The sequence below is a fragment of the Ranitomeya imitator genome, chromosome 5 (genome assembly GCF_032444005.1).
Source record: "Ranitomeya imitator isolate aRanImi1 chromosome 5, aRanImi1.pri, whole genome shotgun sequence".
Classification (NCBI taxonomy): domain Eukaryota; kingdom Metazoa; phylum Chordata; class Amphibia; order Anura; family Dendrobatidae; genus Ranitomeya; species Ranitomeya imitator.
In genome coordinates this window covers 360129268-360147426 of record NC_091286.1, presented here as the reverse complement: position 1 = coordinate 360147426, position 18159 = coordinate 360129268, and the positions used below count along the sequence as shown (strand labels likewise).

The window sequence follows — 18159 nt, the reverse complement described above, 5'->3', positions numbered from 1 at the left end:
AAAAAATAAGCCCTCACCCGACCCGAGATCCCGAAAAATGGAGACGCTACGGCTATCGGAAAATGGTGCAATGTTTTTTCTTAGCAAAGTTTGGAATTTTTTTTCACCTCTTAGATAAAATTAACCTAGACATGTTTGATGTCTATGAACTCACATTGACGTGGAGAATCACAATGTCAGGTCAGTTTTAGCATTTAGTGAACCTAGCAAAAAAGCCAAACAAAAAAACAGTGTGGGATTGCACTTTTTTGCAATTTCACCACACTTGGAATTTTTTTCCCGTTTTCTAGTGCAAGACATGGTAAAATCAATGGTGTCTTCCAAAAGTACAACTCATCCCGCAAAAAAACAAGCCCTCACATGGCCATATTGCCAAAAAATAAGAAAGTTATGGCTCTGGGAAGGAGGGGAGCAAAAAACGAAAACGCAAAAACGAAAAAGGGCTGCGTCTTGAAGGGGTTAACAATGCACTGCAAATCTCTAAACCTGCCTAAAGGCTGTATTCAACCACTCTTCCTACACTGGTAGCTGACCCTAGGCTAAATGCAGAATGTATAACATAGAAACAGCAAAGCACAAGGCAGTCCTAAGGAGGACTTTTTGTATGGTAGTTCAGCAACAGTGTCACTACCAGAGGACTCTGATTCCTGAAACTGTGCACACAGGCCTGGACAACTACTCTCTTGCTCCAATTTCAATTGTGCCTGAGCTGTGCAATAGCATCAGTGTGCAGAGGAAGGTGACGCCAGTCTTTTTATAACCTCTTATGAGTTAATGTGGACAACCAATCACAGTAATGCTAATATCAAGACTGCTATACCACAACAGCATGGCAGATAATCTGTGCATGTTTATTGGCTGTTTGACAGGTGCTAAACATGTGGGGTGGGGATTTGTGCACTAAATCCGAGCAAAAGACAATGTTCGGCGAATGTTGAGCTCATCCGAGCACGCAGATATTCGAGTGATATCCGAGTATCATTGAGCACGTTCACTCATTACTATCTGATATAACTTTGTAATGACGGACAATTTTAGATTCTCTGCTGTCTGAGGTGAAAATTGAAAAAGCTCCCCTCCCCACATTGAAATTTAAACCTGCAGTAAACAAACACAACTCAGTCATTGTTTTTTGGGTTTTACTTTTACAGTATTCATTAATTATTAGTCCCTTAAGGGGACTTAATCCTGCAATTGTCTGATTGCTTTTACTGTATATTGCAATGCCACAGTTTTTAAGTATATAGAACAAATCACTGTCTCCTATGATGGCATACAGCACTGAATCCACTATGAGTACAGGAATACAGCATCATAACCACCCTCAATATGGCAATATAGCACCAAAACCATTATAAGAGCATGACGTTCACACCAGAAGTGCTATCAGTGCATGAAAACATTACCAGTATCAGCAACAGTATATGAATATAGCACCTGAACCACCAATGGTACAAGAATACAGCACCATTAAAACCATCAGTACACAGCACCAGAACCATTATCAGTAGAGGTATACACCATCTGAATCACCATCAGTACATGAAGACATCACCCGAACCACTAACAATACATGAATGGAAACAGGAACACATGGGATACTTTGTACAGTGAACAAGTCTGTAGGAACATGTTCACACACCACCAAGAAACTTGAAGACACAAAAGAGCATACTAAAACAAAAAAAACCTCAGTTTCAAAAAATCACAGTAATTCGCAAGTGCTAGTAAAAAGATATAAAAAACAGGGTATTTGGGTGATACGTTTTTTGCAAATGAGGTATGTAATCCCTGATGTATTTAAAAATCTCTCACAGAAATCCTCTCTGAACTCTGTTCACACAGGTAATATACAGATGATCAGGTTTTTAAATACATCAGATAGGGATTACATACATCAGTTAGGACTGCTTTATATGGGTATACCTTGACGTTTGGTGGAGCAGCTTAGTAGACATTTTTTGCAAAAAATATATCAACCAAATACCCTGTTTTTTACATCTTTTTACTAGCATTTGCGGATTACTGTGATTTTTTTGAAACTGAGTGTTTTTGGTTTTACTATGCTCTTTTGTGTCTAACAGTACATGAATACAGCACCAGAACCACCAACAGTAAGAGAATAAAACACCAAAGCTACTATTAGTACATACATACATACATACATACTATCAGTACATAGAATACAGTACCAGCACCAACATTAGTACCTGAATACAGCACCAAGCTTAGTATAACGATCAATTGCAATGTCATGTCAGCCCCCAAAATATACATTGGTATTGCATGAACCTAGAAATTCTGGAACTGTTTTTAACAATAAGGGGATACTAGGAATTTCTCCCCAGATCAACACCTGGTCCTCTAATGGTTAGACGGAGACCTGGAGAGGCATACAAGCCACAGTGTCTTGCACCCACTGTGAGATTTAGTTTAGGATCGGTGATGATCTGGGGATGCTTCAGCAAGGCTGGAATTGGGCAGGTTGTTCTTTGCAAAGGACGTATGAATCAAGCTGCATACAAGGTTATCCTGGAAAAAACAGTTGATTCCTTCTGCTCAGGCAATGTTCCCCACCTCTGAGGACTGGTTTTTCCAGCAGGACAATGCGCCATGCCACACAGCTAGGTCAATCAAGGTGTGGATGAAGGACCACCATATCAAATCCCTGTCATGGCCAGCCCAATCTCCAGACCTGAACCCCATTGAAAACCTCTGGAATGTAATCAAGAGGAAGATGGATAGTCACAAGCCATCAAACAAAGAAGAACTGCTTAAATTTTTGTACCAGGAGTGGCATAAGGTCACCCAAAAGCAGTGTGAAAGACTGGTGGAAAGCATGCCAAGACGCATAAAAGCTGTGATTAAAAATCATGGAGAAATAGGTAGCTACTCTACCTAACACAATCAAATTATTTGGCAGCATGGTGGCTTAGTGCATTTAAATCACACCAAGGACAACATCTATTAGGGGTTTACAGTTAGGGCCAGAAATATTTGGACAGTGACACAATTTTCGCGAGTTGGGCTCTGCATGCCACCACATTGGATTTGAAATGAAACCTCTACAACAGAATTCAAGTGCAGATTGTAACGTTTAATTTGAAGGGTTGAACAAAAATATCTGATAGAAAATGTAGGAATTGTACACATTTCTTTACAAACACTCCACATTTTAGGAGGTCAAAAGTAATTGGACAAATAAACATAACCCAAACAAAATATTTTTATTTTCAATATTTTGTTGCAAATCCTTTGGAGGCAATCACTGCCTTAAGTCTGGAACCCATGGACATCACCAAACGCTGGGTTTCCTCCTTCTTAATGCTTTGCCAGGCCTTTACAGCCGCAGCCTTCAGGTCTTGCTTGTTTGTGGGTCTTTCCGTCTTAAGTCTGGATTTGAGCAAGTGAAATGCATGCTCAATTGGGTTTAGATCTGGAGATTGACTTGGCCATTGCAGAATGTTCCACTTTTTGGCACTCATGAACTCCTGGGTAGCTTTGGATGTATGCTTGGGGTCATTGTCCATCTGTACTATGAAGCGCCATCCAATCAACTTTGCAGCATTTGGCTGAATCTGGGCTGAAAGTATATCCCGGTACACTTCAGAATTCATCCGGCTACTCTTGTCTGCTCTTATGTCATCAATAAACACAAGTGACCCAGTGCCATTGAAAGCCATGCATGCCCATGCCATCACGTTGCCTCCACCATGTTTTACAGAGGATGTGGTGTGCCTTGGATCATGTGCCGTTCCATTTCTTCTCCAAACTTTTTTCTTCCCATCATTCTGGTACAGGTTGATCTTTGTCTCATCTGTCCATAGAATACTTTTCCAGAACTGAGCTGGCTTCTTGAGGTGTTTTTCTGCAAATTTAACTCTGGCCTGTCTATTTTTGGTATTGATGAATGGTTTGCATCTAGATGTGAACCCTTTGTATTTACTGTCATGGAGTCTTCTCTTTACTGTTGACTTAGAGACAGATACACCTACTTCACTGAGAGTGTTCTGGACTTCAGTTGATGTTGTGAACGGGTTCTTCTTCACCAAATTAAGTATGCGGCGATCATCCACCACTGTTGTCATCCGTGGACGCCCAGGCCTTTTTGAGTTCCCAAGCTCACCAATCAATTCCTTTTTTCTCAGAATGTACCCAACTGTTGATTTTGCTACTCCAAGCATGTCTGCTATCTCTCTGATGGATTTTTTCTTCAGCCTCAGGATGTTCTGCTTCACCTCAATTGAGAGTTCCTTTGACCGCATGTTGTCTGCTCACAGCAACAGCTTCCAAATGCAAAACCACACACCTGGAATCCACCCCTGACCTTTTAACTACTTCATTGATTACAGGTTAACGAGGGAGACGCCTTCAGAGTTAATTGCAGCCCTTAGAGTCCATTGTCCAATTACTTTTGGTCCCTTGAAAAAGAGGACGCTATGCATTACAGAGCTATGATTCCTAAACCCTTTCTCCGATTTGGATGTGGAAACTATCATATTGCAGCTGGGAGTGTGCACTTTCAGCCCATATTATATATATAATTGTATTTCTGAACATGTTTTTGTAAACAGCTAAAATAACAAAACTTGTGTCACTGTCCAAATATTTCTGGCCCTAACTGTATATAAAGAAAATTCTCCAATCAAACATATGATTAATTATGCATGTATACGCACGAGGCCCAACAATAAATATGGTAGCAACTTTGCTAAATATATATGCAAGGAGAAACCTAAGTCCATGCTACTTAAAAAAGCATATCATTTTATTAAAATTATCAATCACAATTATAAACACACAAGTAATGGGCAAGAAAAATAGATGGGATAAAACAGTGATAAATAGCCCAGAGATAGTGGGGCCAGAAGCGTTACATGTAAGGTAATAAACAAAGGGTACTATAGAAATCATCAATGATGGTAAGTATAAACAGTAACTATCCTGAAAGAAGTAAAAAAGGTGCATGATTAACCAAAAATGGAAACTGCACAGATAGTTAGCCTAATTTGTGTAGTATGTGCTTGCATGAAAGTGGGTCTCCATCAGTCTGTGCACTATGGCAAAATTTACTTGAGCTCCACATCCATGCCGACCAACACACTTGAATATGGCAGTAGCCTGGGTGATAAACATACCCAGAAGTGCATGAAAGCACACATTAATCAAGCAAGCGTAAGAGTGATAGTAGCACAAACAGTAAAAGTAAATTAAACAAATACCCACAACCACAAATGTAGTTGTAAGAGTGAACCGTCCTGCTGTCCCCAACTTATGTTTCGCAGATAGTTGCTTCCTCAGGGGGCATGGCATGATATATCATGTGTCTCTCTATATATGTCCGGTTCTTGCACCAGTGCCACAGAGTCCCGCAACTGCTCATCCACCCTTGAGTCTGATATGATCATGTGGGGTGGCTAGCACCTGACCGCAACCACATAACTGCACCAGGCTGGGGAGAACAGGAGGATGATCAGGGTAGGACACAGGGAGAAAACTCATATGCGCTCAGATTTTGAACACCATGCAAAAAGTTTTATACATAGACATAGTGTGTTCGTGTAGAGTAAGGTATTAGATGGGCTAAGAGAACCATGTCATATGCTGCACAAATAAGGGATAATAGTAGTCACATATACATCCGCTGAGGGTTATAAAAAGGCCAGTAACAGAATTTGGCCACATAATAACATATATGTAAAAACACATTTTTCTCAATAATAGATAAGACAATAAGATGTGCATAAGTAAATGTAAGTAGACATAAGCAGAGTACACTAGATCGCCAAAAAATGTAATAAAATATCACATAGATTAGTAGATGTTACGAGCAGCATAATTTGAAGTCCCTCTGTATTCAATGGGTTTCTTCCAAGGGCAACACGCACATGGTAGTGTATATGGTTCAAAGATGCACAGTGGTGGAGTGGATTTCCAAAACTTGGAGCATTGCAAGTATTCAAGAGATGTTAGAAAAAGGACAAATATGAAAAATAAAATTAAATAGGGAAACAAAAGTTAAAAGCCATAAAACATCAAATGAGGGAGATGGCAGAGACTAATAGGCTTATAGAGATCAAATTGAGTGTTTATAGGAAAGAGGCAAATCCCAGTGACTCATTCAATCCGTGGGCTGTCATTGTTCCCAACACGGTGAACCATCTACATTCCTTTTATGCAAAGAGGCGCTTAGTATTCCCTCCTCTAATTCCACATTGGATATGTTGGATTCCTCTTATCATGAAGGACTTAGGGTTGCAGTGATGGAACATTTTATAGTGCTGGGGTATCATTTTTAAATGGGACAGATCGGTTGCAGTTTCGGCAGCCATTATATCGCGCATGTGTGCTTTTGTACGAGTTTTGAGCTGAAATGATGTTACTCTGATTTAAATTTTATTACAGCTGCAAGTGGCATAATAGATTACTTGAGTGGTGATACATGTGATATACTGTTTTATGGAGTAAGTTTGAATTCCATCTGCCGAATCAAAGCAGCGGCCGCCGGCCAGTAGGATATTTTTGTACGCAACACAATTGCCGCAGAGAAAACATCACTGTGGAGAACCATGAGATTTTAAATGGGTTTTTATTATTGGGGGCATTGTGACTGTGCACCAGTATGTCACCCAAATTTCTACTTCTTCTAGAGGTCATGAGTGGTATTCCTGCAGATGCTTAGTGTTGGCTCTGTTTGCAAGATGTGCCAATGTTGTTGGAGGCATTCCCTTACTATGAAACATACATTGGGGACAGCGGGCCAGTTCACTCTTACAACTACATCTATGGGTATTTGTTAAATTTACTTTTACTGTTTGTATTACTATCTCATTTAATGTGTGCTTTCATGCACTCCTGGATGTGCTTATCACCAGGGCTACTGCCATATTCAAGTGTATTGGTCGCCATGGATGTGGAGCGCAATTAAATTTTGCCATAGTGCACAGACTGATGGAGACCCACTTCCATGCAAACTTCACATTGGCCTTTCTTCTCTCTATCGACAAATCACAGTTGACAATACCAAAGAGAACACTATAGGGGGATTATATTGTCAAACTCTTCATCCCTGTTAGATAAAGTAAAAGTAGCTTTATGACTACCGTAATTGAAACTGTGATGAAAATTTGTTTTCTTTTCAGAATCTGTATCAGAGCATCATTGATAAAGCTATTCAGTACCTTGAAAGCACATTTGATGAAGGCATAGCTAATAATTACACACTGTCTGTTGTGGTCTATGCTCTATCACTTGCCAAGAGCAACAAAACAGAAGCTGCTCTGAATGAGCTAAATTCAAGAGCAATCACTACAGGTATAGACAATTAAATGTAAACTAATAATTATCGATTCATCTTTAGTGTCAAAATCGGGAAATTGTGGGGTTGCTGATCTGAGGCCCATTTACCGGTGATGACCACTTCCAATGATATTTTGTTTAAAGTCCCATTTCGGTGTTTTTTTTTTATTTCAGCATTTCTTAGCTATCACTAGTGCATTAAAATACTGGTTGTAGTCTTCTGCCATTTCCAGCACTATTCCGATCCCCCTCCTGCATCATGTGACCGTAGCTCTTTCTTACCGCATCTCACTTTGAATTGTTTCTTAATATAAGGGCTCTTTTCCATTTGCGAGAAACACGTCCGTGCCTCGCATGTAAAAACCAAGCTCTGGCACCGGCACTTGGGAGCGGAGCGTGCAGCCGCATAGCAACACATGGAGCCGCACGCTCCGCTCCCAAGTGCCGGCACCAGAGCTTGGTTTTCACATGCGAGACACGGACATGTTTCTCGCAAATGGAAAAGAGCCCTAAGTCTGAGAGCCTTGTTCTAAGTCCACGTTCACACTAGCAGTATTTGGTCAGTATTTCACATCAGTATTTGTAAGCCAAAACCAGGAGTGGAAAAGTCAGAGGAAAAGTATAATAGAAACATATGCACCACTTCTGTATTTATCACCCACTCCTGGTTTTGACTTATAAATACTGAGGTAAAATACTGACCAAATACCCAATGTGTGCATGTGGCCTAACTCTGAAAATCTCACATTTACTTCACTGATGTGTAGTAATTTGACTAATCAAAACTGTGGCCACATGATGCAGAAATGGGCCAGAGCAGCACTGTGCACGGCAGAAGACAGTGACTGGTAAGTATTGTAGTGCAAACAGTGTGCATACATTACTGATAGCTACCATAATTGATAGTGAAATAATAATGGAAAACTCTCTGGAGTGGTGCTTCAAAGTGTACAGTATATTTCATTATTTTGCATTAAAGTAGAACATGTACTAATACATTTTGTTAAGAAAAGTGTCATTTTCCAGTCCTTACTTTCTAGTAGCCTGCATTTCCTAGACTCTTTTAATGATTTCAAAACTCTTCAGTTTCTAAAAAGATAGTGTTCATTAATAAAGTGATTAAAGAGAGAGAGAATGAGAGGAGGGGGATGCAGCTGCAGACTCTTTGTTGAATTGTATGCAGGATTACATGCTGTATTTGCATGAACGCACACATCTTTATGAGTGCATCACTGTGTATACTAGAAAGAGAGGGCAAATGATTAGTGATTGGTTTCCAGGCACTTGGCATGAGGGTGTGTACTGGCCGCAAGACATTTGGGTCAATGTTATTTTGCTTACAGACAAAAGAAATCACATTATAATTTCCCATTATGTATATTTAGTGAAGTATTATATTTGATGAAAATATGTTCTTTGTGTTCTATGTATGTTAGTAATTAGGACGTAAGTACTGATCTATTGGACAAACCTCAATGCTATTTTATACCAACCATTGTGTGTCTAGGAAATAAGAAATACTGGTCTTCATCAAATCAACAAACGTACACCTACTGGCAGCCAAGAACAACTGATATTGAGACAGGAGCCTATGCCCTGCTTTCCTTCTACCAGCAGAGTAGAATCGGTGATGGTCATTTTGTCATGAAATGGCTGAGTGAACAAAGAAATCATCTTGGAGGATATGGATCTACTCAGGTAATGAGAAAAAAATGTTTAAATAATTTTTTATTTATTTTTTTCTACTTTGTGAATATCTATAAGAAGTATAAAATGGCTTGTTTCAGGAAGTCTTATTATTTTCTGAGGGGCCAAATTGACGTATCATACACATTTGAAACCTTTTCACTGTTTTTATTGGGAAATTAATCATGCTTATTTTCCTTCTCCATCCCTTCTTAATATTGCTTCTTTGGCTTCCTCCTCAATGAGTGGGGTTTCCATCTGTCCACATGTGACTGCCCTGCAGTGAAGAGCCAGAGGTCCATGTTGGTCAACAAAGCATTGTCTCCCCAAGTGTCGCTACACACCATAACCGGCCTGCTGCCATGCACTACACTTCGAGATCTTCCCTATCATAATAATGTTTATTGCATGAACACATTCTATAGTGCGGTGCTATAAACAGGAGGCCAGGTCCAGTCTCATAATGCCCCATGGCACTTTGCTATAGGAGATGTACGCTACACCAGGAAGGTTGTTCACGTAGGCATGGTATAAAATGTGCTCGTTGACATTATGTATGAATTATGAATGTTGTATTGTACGTCATCTTCGTGTTCTCTGACAATGTTTTATTTGTCTTACAAAGGACACGGTAATGGCTCTGCAGGCTCTTTCCAAGTACCAGAGTGGTGCTGATGGTACAACATCACTTACATTGACAGTGACTGGATCAGGTTCATTTGTGACAAAAACATTTCAGTTGAACAGCAACAATTATTTAGAGCTACAACGTCAGCAGGTGGGAGAAAAAATATATTCATTCAGTATTTATAAGATACATATAGTGCAGATATTTGACCTATATATCTTTATTTCTAACTTACTTTTACTCCCTGGGCTTTAACGACTCAATATAAGCTAAGGTTAGGTTCCTAGGCTAGCATTCCTAGGATTCTGCTCTTCTTTTCCATGATAAGAAAATAGAAATGGAATTCAATAAATAGATTTATTACATGACACAATGCACCTAATAGACCCAATTGACTTTATTGGGGTTCATTAGGTTTCCATGAGGCTTGACTGTCATTCTCAACAAAAAAGTATCTCAGCATGCTGCACAGTTTCTTCTGATTAAAGAGGTGTAACGTGCAACGTAACCTCAGACACAAACATGAATAAAACCTAAATTATAGTACAAGCTATAATACAATATGTCACCCTCTGAAGTTTATGAGATACCATTGAACCATGTATGTTGACTAAAGGGCTTGCTCTCACGAGAATATCAGATGGCCAAATGCTATCCGATGTTTTATCGGATAGCACTCGGCCCAATGTTATTCTACGTGGCAGTGCAAATCTGCAATTTGTTTCTCATGCCGAATCGGTATGCTGCAAATGGCTCCGATATATTCAGATCACATACACCCATACGAGTCTATAGGTGCATGTGAAAAATCAGATTGCACACGTATATCATCTGAGTGCAGACTGACATCCATGTACTCAGACAATAGAGAAGATGGAAAAATAAAGTTCGCCATCTTCTCTATGCCTGTACTGCGATTCTGTCATGCGAGAGAATTAGATCACACTAAGGTGACACTTGGGTCGAACACTGACAGAGTTTGACCCCAGTGTCATTAGCATAATAGGCCCAATTCTCTCACATTAGAGAATATATGGCTTTCAGTCGCAATCTAATAAAATTCAATAGAGAAAAATCATTTTTATCTACTATCAAATACGTTGCTTTAGGGGAAAAAATATGGTGCTAATTTTTTACGCAAAGATTTTTGTTGTCAAAGATCGCAGAAAGCTCAATACACCCTTCACACTAGTATGAGCAAAGCCTTTCAAAAAGTTATGTCGTCAATAATATGAGGTTGAAAGTGGAAGCGCTTATGTCAATATTAACTTTGTGTTTTGTTAAAACAGATTATTGTACCGCAGCCCCTTTTTATTAACGCCACTGCTGTTGGAAGAGGATTAGCTATTTTTCAGGTACAAAATTCTATTAACATGTTTATGGACCTTTTTGTGATTAGTATTCTAAAATTATTGAACTGAGAGTATTCTCGATGTGTATACGGTATACAACAGGGGTCAACCTGCAGTATTTCACCTGTTTTGATACTACAACTCCTAGCATGCATTGACAGCCACATGCTAGGAGTTTCATTAGAGCTGGAGTGGCACATGTTAGTCTCCCCTGGTTCAAAAGATACTAATAGAGAAATAAATATTTTTTGTTTCATGTACTAAACTACATGTTGCTTTCTGTTATACAAACAGTGGTTTGCAAAAGTATTCACGCCCATTGGTTTTTGCCTATTTTGCTACATTACAATCTGTGTTTTAATATTTATCAAAATCCGATTTGTGTGCGATTCATGAGCACTAAATAGTCTAAGTTGGTAAAGTGAGAAAAATATCAGCATAAATTAAATTTATGAGATCAAATAACTAAAAATTGGCGTGTACATATGTTTCCACCCCTTTTGCGATGAAGCCCCTAAACATTTTTTCTGGTGCGAGCAATTACATTCCTAAGTCACATGCTTAGTGAAAAGAACTATGCACTAAGTGTCACATGGTCTGTCAGTATATACACTTTACCTTTTCTGAGAGGCCACAGAGGCTGCAACACCATTACACAAGAGGCACCACTAACCAAACAACACCATGAAGACCAAGGAGATCTCCAAACAAGTCAGGGACAAAGTTATTGAGAAGTCCAAGTCAGTGTTGGGTTATTAAAAAAAATTCCATTCTCTGATGATTTTATGTAGCACCTTCAAATTCATTATCATCAAATGGAAAGAACATGGTGCCCCAGCAAACTTGCCAAGAGAGGGCCGACTACCAAAACTCTCAGCCCGGGCAAGGAGGGCATTAATCAGATAGGCAGCACAGAAACCAAAGGTAACCCTGAAGGAGCTGTAGAGTTCCCAGCAGAGACTGGAGTATCTGTCTATACGGCCACAATAAGCTGTGGGCAGAAAAAAGCCTTTAATTACACCCACAAATTGTATGGCTTGTTTTGAGTTTGCCAAAAGACATGTGGGATACTCACCAAAAGTGTGCAGGAAGCTGCTGTGGTCAAATGAGACCAAAGTAAAGATTTTGACCACCAAAGTGAACACTATGTCTGGCGCCAAACCAACACAACTCAGCACCCCAAGAACACCATCGTCACAGTGAAACATAGCGGTGGCAACATCATGGATGGTGCAAAATATAGGGATATTCTTGAGCAAAACCTGTTTCAGTCTGTCAGTGATTTGAGACTGGGACGAAGGTTAACCTTCCAACAAGACAATGACCTAAAGCATACTTCTAAAGCAACATTGGAGTGGTTTAACCCCTTACCAGCATCGGACGTACTATACCGTCCGATGCCGGCTCCCCTGCTTTGATGCAGGGCTCCGCGGTGAGCCCGCACCAAAGCCGGGACATGTCAGCTGTTTTGAACAGCTGACATGTGCCCGTAATAGGCGCGGGCAGAATCGCGATCTGCCCGCACCTATTAACTAGTTAAATGCTGCTGTCAAACGCAGACAGCGGCATTTAACTACCGCTTCCGGCCGGGCGGCCGGAAATGACGTCATCGCCGACCCCCGTCACATGTCCGGGGGTCGGCGATGCGTCTCCATTGTAGCCATAGAGGTCCTTGAGACCTCTATGGTTACTGATTGCCCGTCGCTGTGAGCGCCACCCTGTGGTCGGCGCTCACAGCACACGTGCAATTCTGCTACATAGCAGCGATCAGCAGATCGCTGCTATGTAGCAGAGCCGATCGTGCTGTGCCTGCTTCTAGCCTCCCATGGAGGCTATTGAAGCATGGCAAAAGTTAAAAAAAAAAGTTTAAAAAAATGTGAAAAAAATAAAAAAAACATAAAAGTTTAAATCACCCCCCTTTCGCCCCAATCAAAATAAATCAATAAAAAAAATATCAAATCTACGCATATTTGGTATCGCCGCGCTCAGAATTGCCCGATCTATCAAATAAAAAAAAGTATTAACCTGATCGCTAAACAGCGTAGCGGGAAAAAAACTCGAAACGCCAGAATTACGTTTTTTTGGTCGCCGCGACATTGCATTAAAATGCAATAACGGGCGATCAAAAGAACGTATCTGCACCGAAATGCTATCATTAAAAACGTCATCTCGGCACGCAAAAAATAAGCCCTCAACCGACCCGAGATCACGAAAAATGGAGACGCTACGAGTATCGGAAAATGGCGCAATTTTTTTTTTTTTTTTTTTAGCAAAGTTTGGAATTTTTTTTCACCACTTAGATAAAAAATAACCTAGTCATGTTTGGTGTCTATGAACTCGTAATGACCTGGAGAATCATAATGGCAGGTCATTTTTAGCATTTAGTGAACCTAGCAAAAAAGCCAAACAAAAAACCAATGTGGGATTGCACTTTTTTTGCAATTTCACCGCACTTGGAATTTTTTTCCCGTTTTCTAGTACACGACATGCTAAAACCAATGATGTCGTTCAAAAGTACAACTCGTCCCGCAAAAAATAAGCCCTCACATGGCCAAATTGACGGAAAAATAAAAAAGTTATGGCTCTGGGAAGGAGGGGAGCGAAAAACGAACACGGAAAAACGAAAAATCCCCCGGTCATGAAGGGGTTAAGGGGAAACGTCAAAGCCCAGACCTTAATCCAATAGAGAATCTGTGATAAGACTTGAAAATTGCTGTTTATCTGAGGAAACCATCTAACTTGAAGGAGCTGGAGCAGTGGGCAAAAATCCCAGTAGCAAGATGTGGAAAGCTCATAGAGACTTATCCAAAGCGACCTGCAGCTGTAATTGCTGCAAAAGGAGGCTCTACAAAGTACTGACTTTAAATGATGAATAGTTATGTACATTAAAGTTTTCTGTTATTTTTTCCTATTTGTTGTTTGCTTCGCAATAAAAAGAAAACCAAATGTTCACAGTTGTTCACATGTTCTTTACATGAACTGATGCCAACCTTAAAAAAATCTTCCAGGTTGTGAGGTAGCAAAACATGAAAAATTCCAAGGGGCTTATCATTTTCGGGGAGATATGATGATTTAATCTCTTGACCTCTTATTGCATTGTTGCGGCTGCCAAAAAACCCCATAATTCTCGCATTTATATTTTATCCTTGTAACTATTACCGATTGGATTAATTTATTCCATATTTTGATAGATTAGACTTTTGCGAATGCTGTGATATCAAATGTGTATTTTTTTCCTTTTAACTTTTGTGTTTTTTTAATTTTTTTTTTCATATTTTTAAAAACTTTTTTTTACTTTTTACTGAATTTAGCAGTCCTCTTAGAGGACTTGATGCTGCAATCATCTGATCGCATGCACTATAAATAGTAGTGCATCAGCACTGCTATGTATAGCTGAAATCACTATATCCTATGAACACCAACTACAGACAGGCTTTCACAGGAGGATCATGATGACAAGCATAGGGGTCTTCAGCAGACCCTCAGCTATCATGGCAACATATCATCAACCAATGATCATGTCAAGGATGTGACGATGGATGAGTGGAATGACACAATCCCCTGCAGGCGCACATTAAATGTCGCTGTCAGAGATTCACATACGCAGCCCTCCGCAAAGCCCCCGAACGCAAATGTGAACCCGGCCTAAATCAGCCATTATCTGCCGGGAAAAGCGGGGGATTTTTAAGAGCCTGCATCAAAGGCAGGCACATGACCTTTGACTTACATGCATGTGAAAGGTTGTGAAGGTGTGCTAAAAGGGTGGTAAAAAACAGCTAAATTGCCCTGCATGAAATAAGAAAAAACATATACTTACCTCAAGGAGCAGTGTCGTTCTTCCAATGTTGGTACTGTATTACATGTATATGTATATATTACATCATAGTTATGTCACATGACCACTGCAGCAGGTAGCGGTCAATGATTGGTCACGTGACAGAGACACAGTGCCTATGTGAAGGAGGGCCAGGGCCGTAGTCGTGGCTGAGGCTAATAGTCTTTGCACACCCTGGCCTCCTGTCACATGCAAAGAGCGTACTTCTATGAGGGCATTTACCTCTCTGTTATCCAAGCTTTCCGGTTCTCTTCTGAGCTTTTGCAGACTCTGTTCACATGAATTCACACAAATTGAGACATAGTCCAACTTGAACATCAAACATAAAACTTTACTTGTTTCTGTTCGCAGCACATCCTTTCCAATTACATTTACAGCAGCAGGTTCCATACAATCCACATTTCTCACTTTTCCTGCTTCTCCTCTTTCGGCCTCGAGTACATGCCCGGGTCGTACCGCCTCTTGCGGTAACACAGCATTCTCCCTGTCCAAGCTCACTTTTCTTGGGGTTTCCTTCAGCCGTTTTGTACCGGATCTGAGGGCATCAGCTCATGCTACGAGTTGCCACACCATGGAGCCACCTGCGTCCCCGTACTGTCCTGATCCTGCTTTCAGCCTCCGTTTCAACATTGCTGTCAGTCCAGTACTCAACTATACTTCTGGCCCAGTGGGCCCTGTATGCTGGGTACTGCACTTTACTGTTGCAGAGCTGCTGGGTAGGCTGGTCTCTGTCCATGCTGCCTGGGCACTTAGGCCCTCCTGAGTTGTTCAGCTCCCTGGCTTCATTACCCTAAAAGCAGGAAGCTCTCTATCTTATCCCCCAGTTAAACCCTCCTACAATTAACTATTAACACTTCTCCTTATAATAAGACATCTTGGGCTCCATCCAGTGGGCCGAACAGGGTACTACGCTTTCCCTATGTTTAACATGACATGTTAAAAGAACATATTTATATACGTACACAGTTGTAACATAAAGGGTAACATTTACATAAAGGGAGGGAGTAGAGTATCACACGGTCCCGGTATACCCCTTACACCTACACAGGAAGAAAGGCACTGGTCCTGAAGGTAGATATACATATTATTAAGAAGTGGAGAAACCACTTTAGAAAGCTTAGGCCGGGGTCACACTTGCAAGTGCAATGTGAGAAACTCGCGCAAGTCTCTTTCCTCAATATCCAGCACTGCTGCCAGCACTCGGGACCTGAGTGTGCGGCTGTATGTATAAATGCCTTATGAGAAGTATACAACTCAGAAACTGAATGAATGCAAAAAAAAGAAACAGTAACAAAAATTTGGCAAATGTGATGAATCATTGATATGAAATGATACTGGATTTTTTTTATTGGTTAGAAGTTATTTAGTAGTATGGGTCACATGAACAAAAAACACGTTAGCTAATCAGATTGATGTACATTTTTTTTCTGGGAAAAGTTTCAGTAAACCTTGCATTTTATTAATTGACAACTCTTGTATTAGTATGCATGTGAGTCCAGTGGGTTGTCCTATTCTGTGATTAACAGACTACCCTAATATGACTGTGTATGCAGAGATAACTGTCAATCACTAGTAGGACGGGAGCATCCGCTAGGACCGAGGGGTACTTGCTCTGGGTCCGGCGGTACTTAAAGGGGTGGTCTCAGTGGCAGTGACCCGGTCCATGGCCCTCGGCGTCCAGTTAAAGGGGATGAATGGAAGTGGAGAATAAAGTCTATAAAGGATAATTCATGACGCGACCTGTGGTATTCGGCCAGGGATGGCTGACACTGCTTAAAGGGGTCCACGGGGGCTGATGGAGTTGCAGCAGAGTTGGTATGGCTCCCTACAGGTAGAGCTTAGTCCAAGGGCTACCGATACAGTTGGTAAGAGGGATGATTGTCGGTGGGGTGCAGGACTGAGGGTTCAGAAAATAATTGAAGGACACAGGGATAGCAGTTTTCTTTACCTTTTACTGATGAAATGCAGGTACAGTCCAGGGTACAGGTAACAGGTGGTGATGGGGTCCGTGCAGCCTGGAAACAGTTTGGGATCCACCTAGCCAGGTGGGTTCGGAGGCCTTTCTTCTGCACTGTATACTCTGACCATTGCTACCTGAAACTCTGCACAAGTCCTCTCAGTGTCTGCACTGCCAACCTGTATGGCTGGCAGTCTGAGCCTGCCATGGGCACTGCCTTCTCACTGGCAGCCCCAGGCTCCTGACTTGCTGTGGTACCTCTAGGTTTCAGGTTGGCCAGGAGACCTGCAATCTCCTGCCCTCCGGGTATGCAATCCCCATACCACCATTGACTCCGATGTCTGGTTTCTTGGCGCTTTCCTCTGGGGTGAATCCAGTCACAGCTCCAGACCCCAAGCTTCTCTCCTTTGGCCCCTTCTCCTTTCACTGTCCCTTCACACACTAACAGACTCCCTAACCCCGGCCCAAGGCCAGAATTTTATAGGGAAGCTCCCCTGAAACCGGGTTTAGAGCTCCCCCTTCTGGTCTGAAGTCAGGATGGTGTTCCATGTCAGTATTACCTGATTAGGGGATCCCTCCTTGCTTCCAGGCATGACACCCCCCCCCCCCCCCCGTGAGGAAGGCAATGCCATTGTGGCAAACAGACTCCTGGTGTGCCAAAGGTCCGCCCACTGAACTCATGCACACAAAAAACAGGAATTTCCATAAAAGAATATAACTTATAAAGAATGTAACTTTCTACTTTATTTGCAGCTTAATTTAGTATATAATCAAAAGCCATCTTCCAGAGCCAAGAGAGAGACTCCTGAACCAGACACCTTTGTATTATATGTGACAGGGCAAGAAGACAAAAGTAACATTTATAGACTGACTGTGGACGTATGTACCAGGTAAGACCCCGCTGCCCAGAGTCACCCCAACCTGTCCTGCCTACATTTTATGAAGCATTGAATCTCCGCTACTGTAAGAGTAGCCATTGAATAATTCAGGGGTATATTATTTCTTATAATACGTATGTTGGGAACATCCTGCCCAACATCCTCATCCTTTTAATATAGCAGCCTTTGTTCATTAGTTCTGCCATCTAAGTCACAATACTTAGCCTCTTTGCAAAATATGGGGCTCTGCATACCAGTCAACCAGTGGTTGAAACAAGAAAAAAAAATCCTGCAAAAATCTGTGACGCACCATCTTGCCACAACATAAATAGTGAAGCCTCTTTGTAATCTAAAACTATAAAGTAGAAGACATTGCAACATCCATTAACATTTCATCTTTAATGGTTTTTTAATTGAAATGCATACTTACTAAACCTATTAAAGGGAATATGTCATAAGATCTTTGCTATGTAATGTAAGAGTAGCATGATGAAGGGACAGAGACCCTGATACCAGCGATGTAT

General features: G+C 41.0%; 1 protein-coding gene across 1 annotated transcript in view; it reads left to right on the top strand.

The window, feature by feature from the left end:
• LOC138637692 (CD109 antigen-like) overlaps nucleotides 1-18159 on the top strand; it is a 157300-nt gene that overhangs the window by 126170 nt on the left and 12971 nt on the right. Inside the window, exons 27-31 of the mRNA XM_069726554.1 lie at nucleotides 7143-7314; nucleotides 8807-8997; nucleotides 9611-9763; nucleotides 10903-10968; nucleotides 17511-17647. Coding sequence (XP_069582655.1) covers nucleotides 7143-7314; nucleotides 8807-8997; nucleotides 9611-9763; nucleotides 10903-10968; nucleotides 17511-17647 — 719 coding nt within the window. The remainder of the gene's footprint in view (nucleotides 1-7142; nucleotides 7315-8806; nucleotides 8998-9610; nucleotides 9764-10902; nucleotides 10969-17510; nucleotides 17648-18159) is intronic.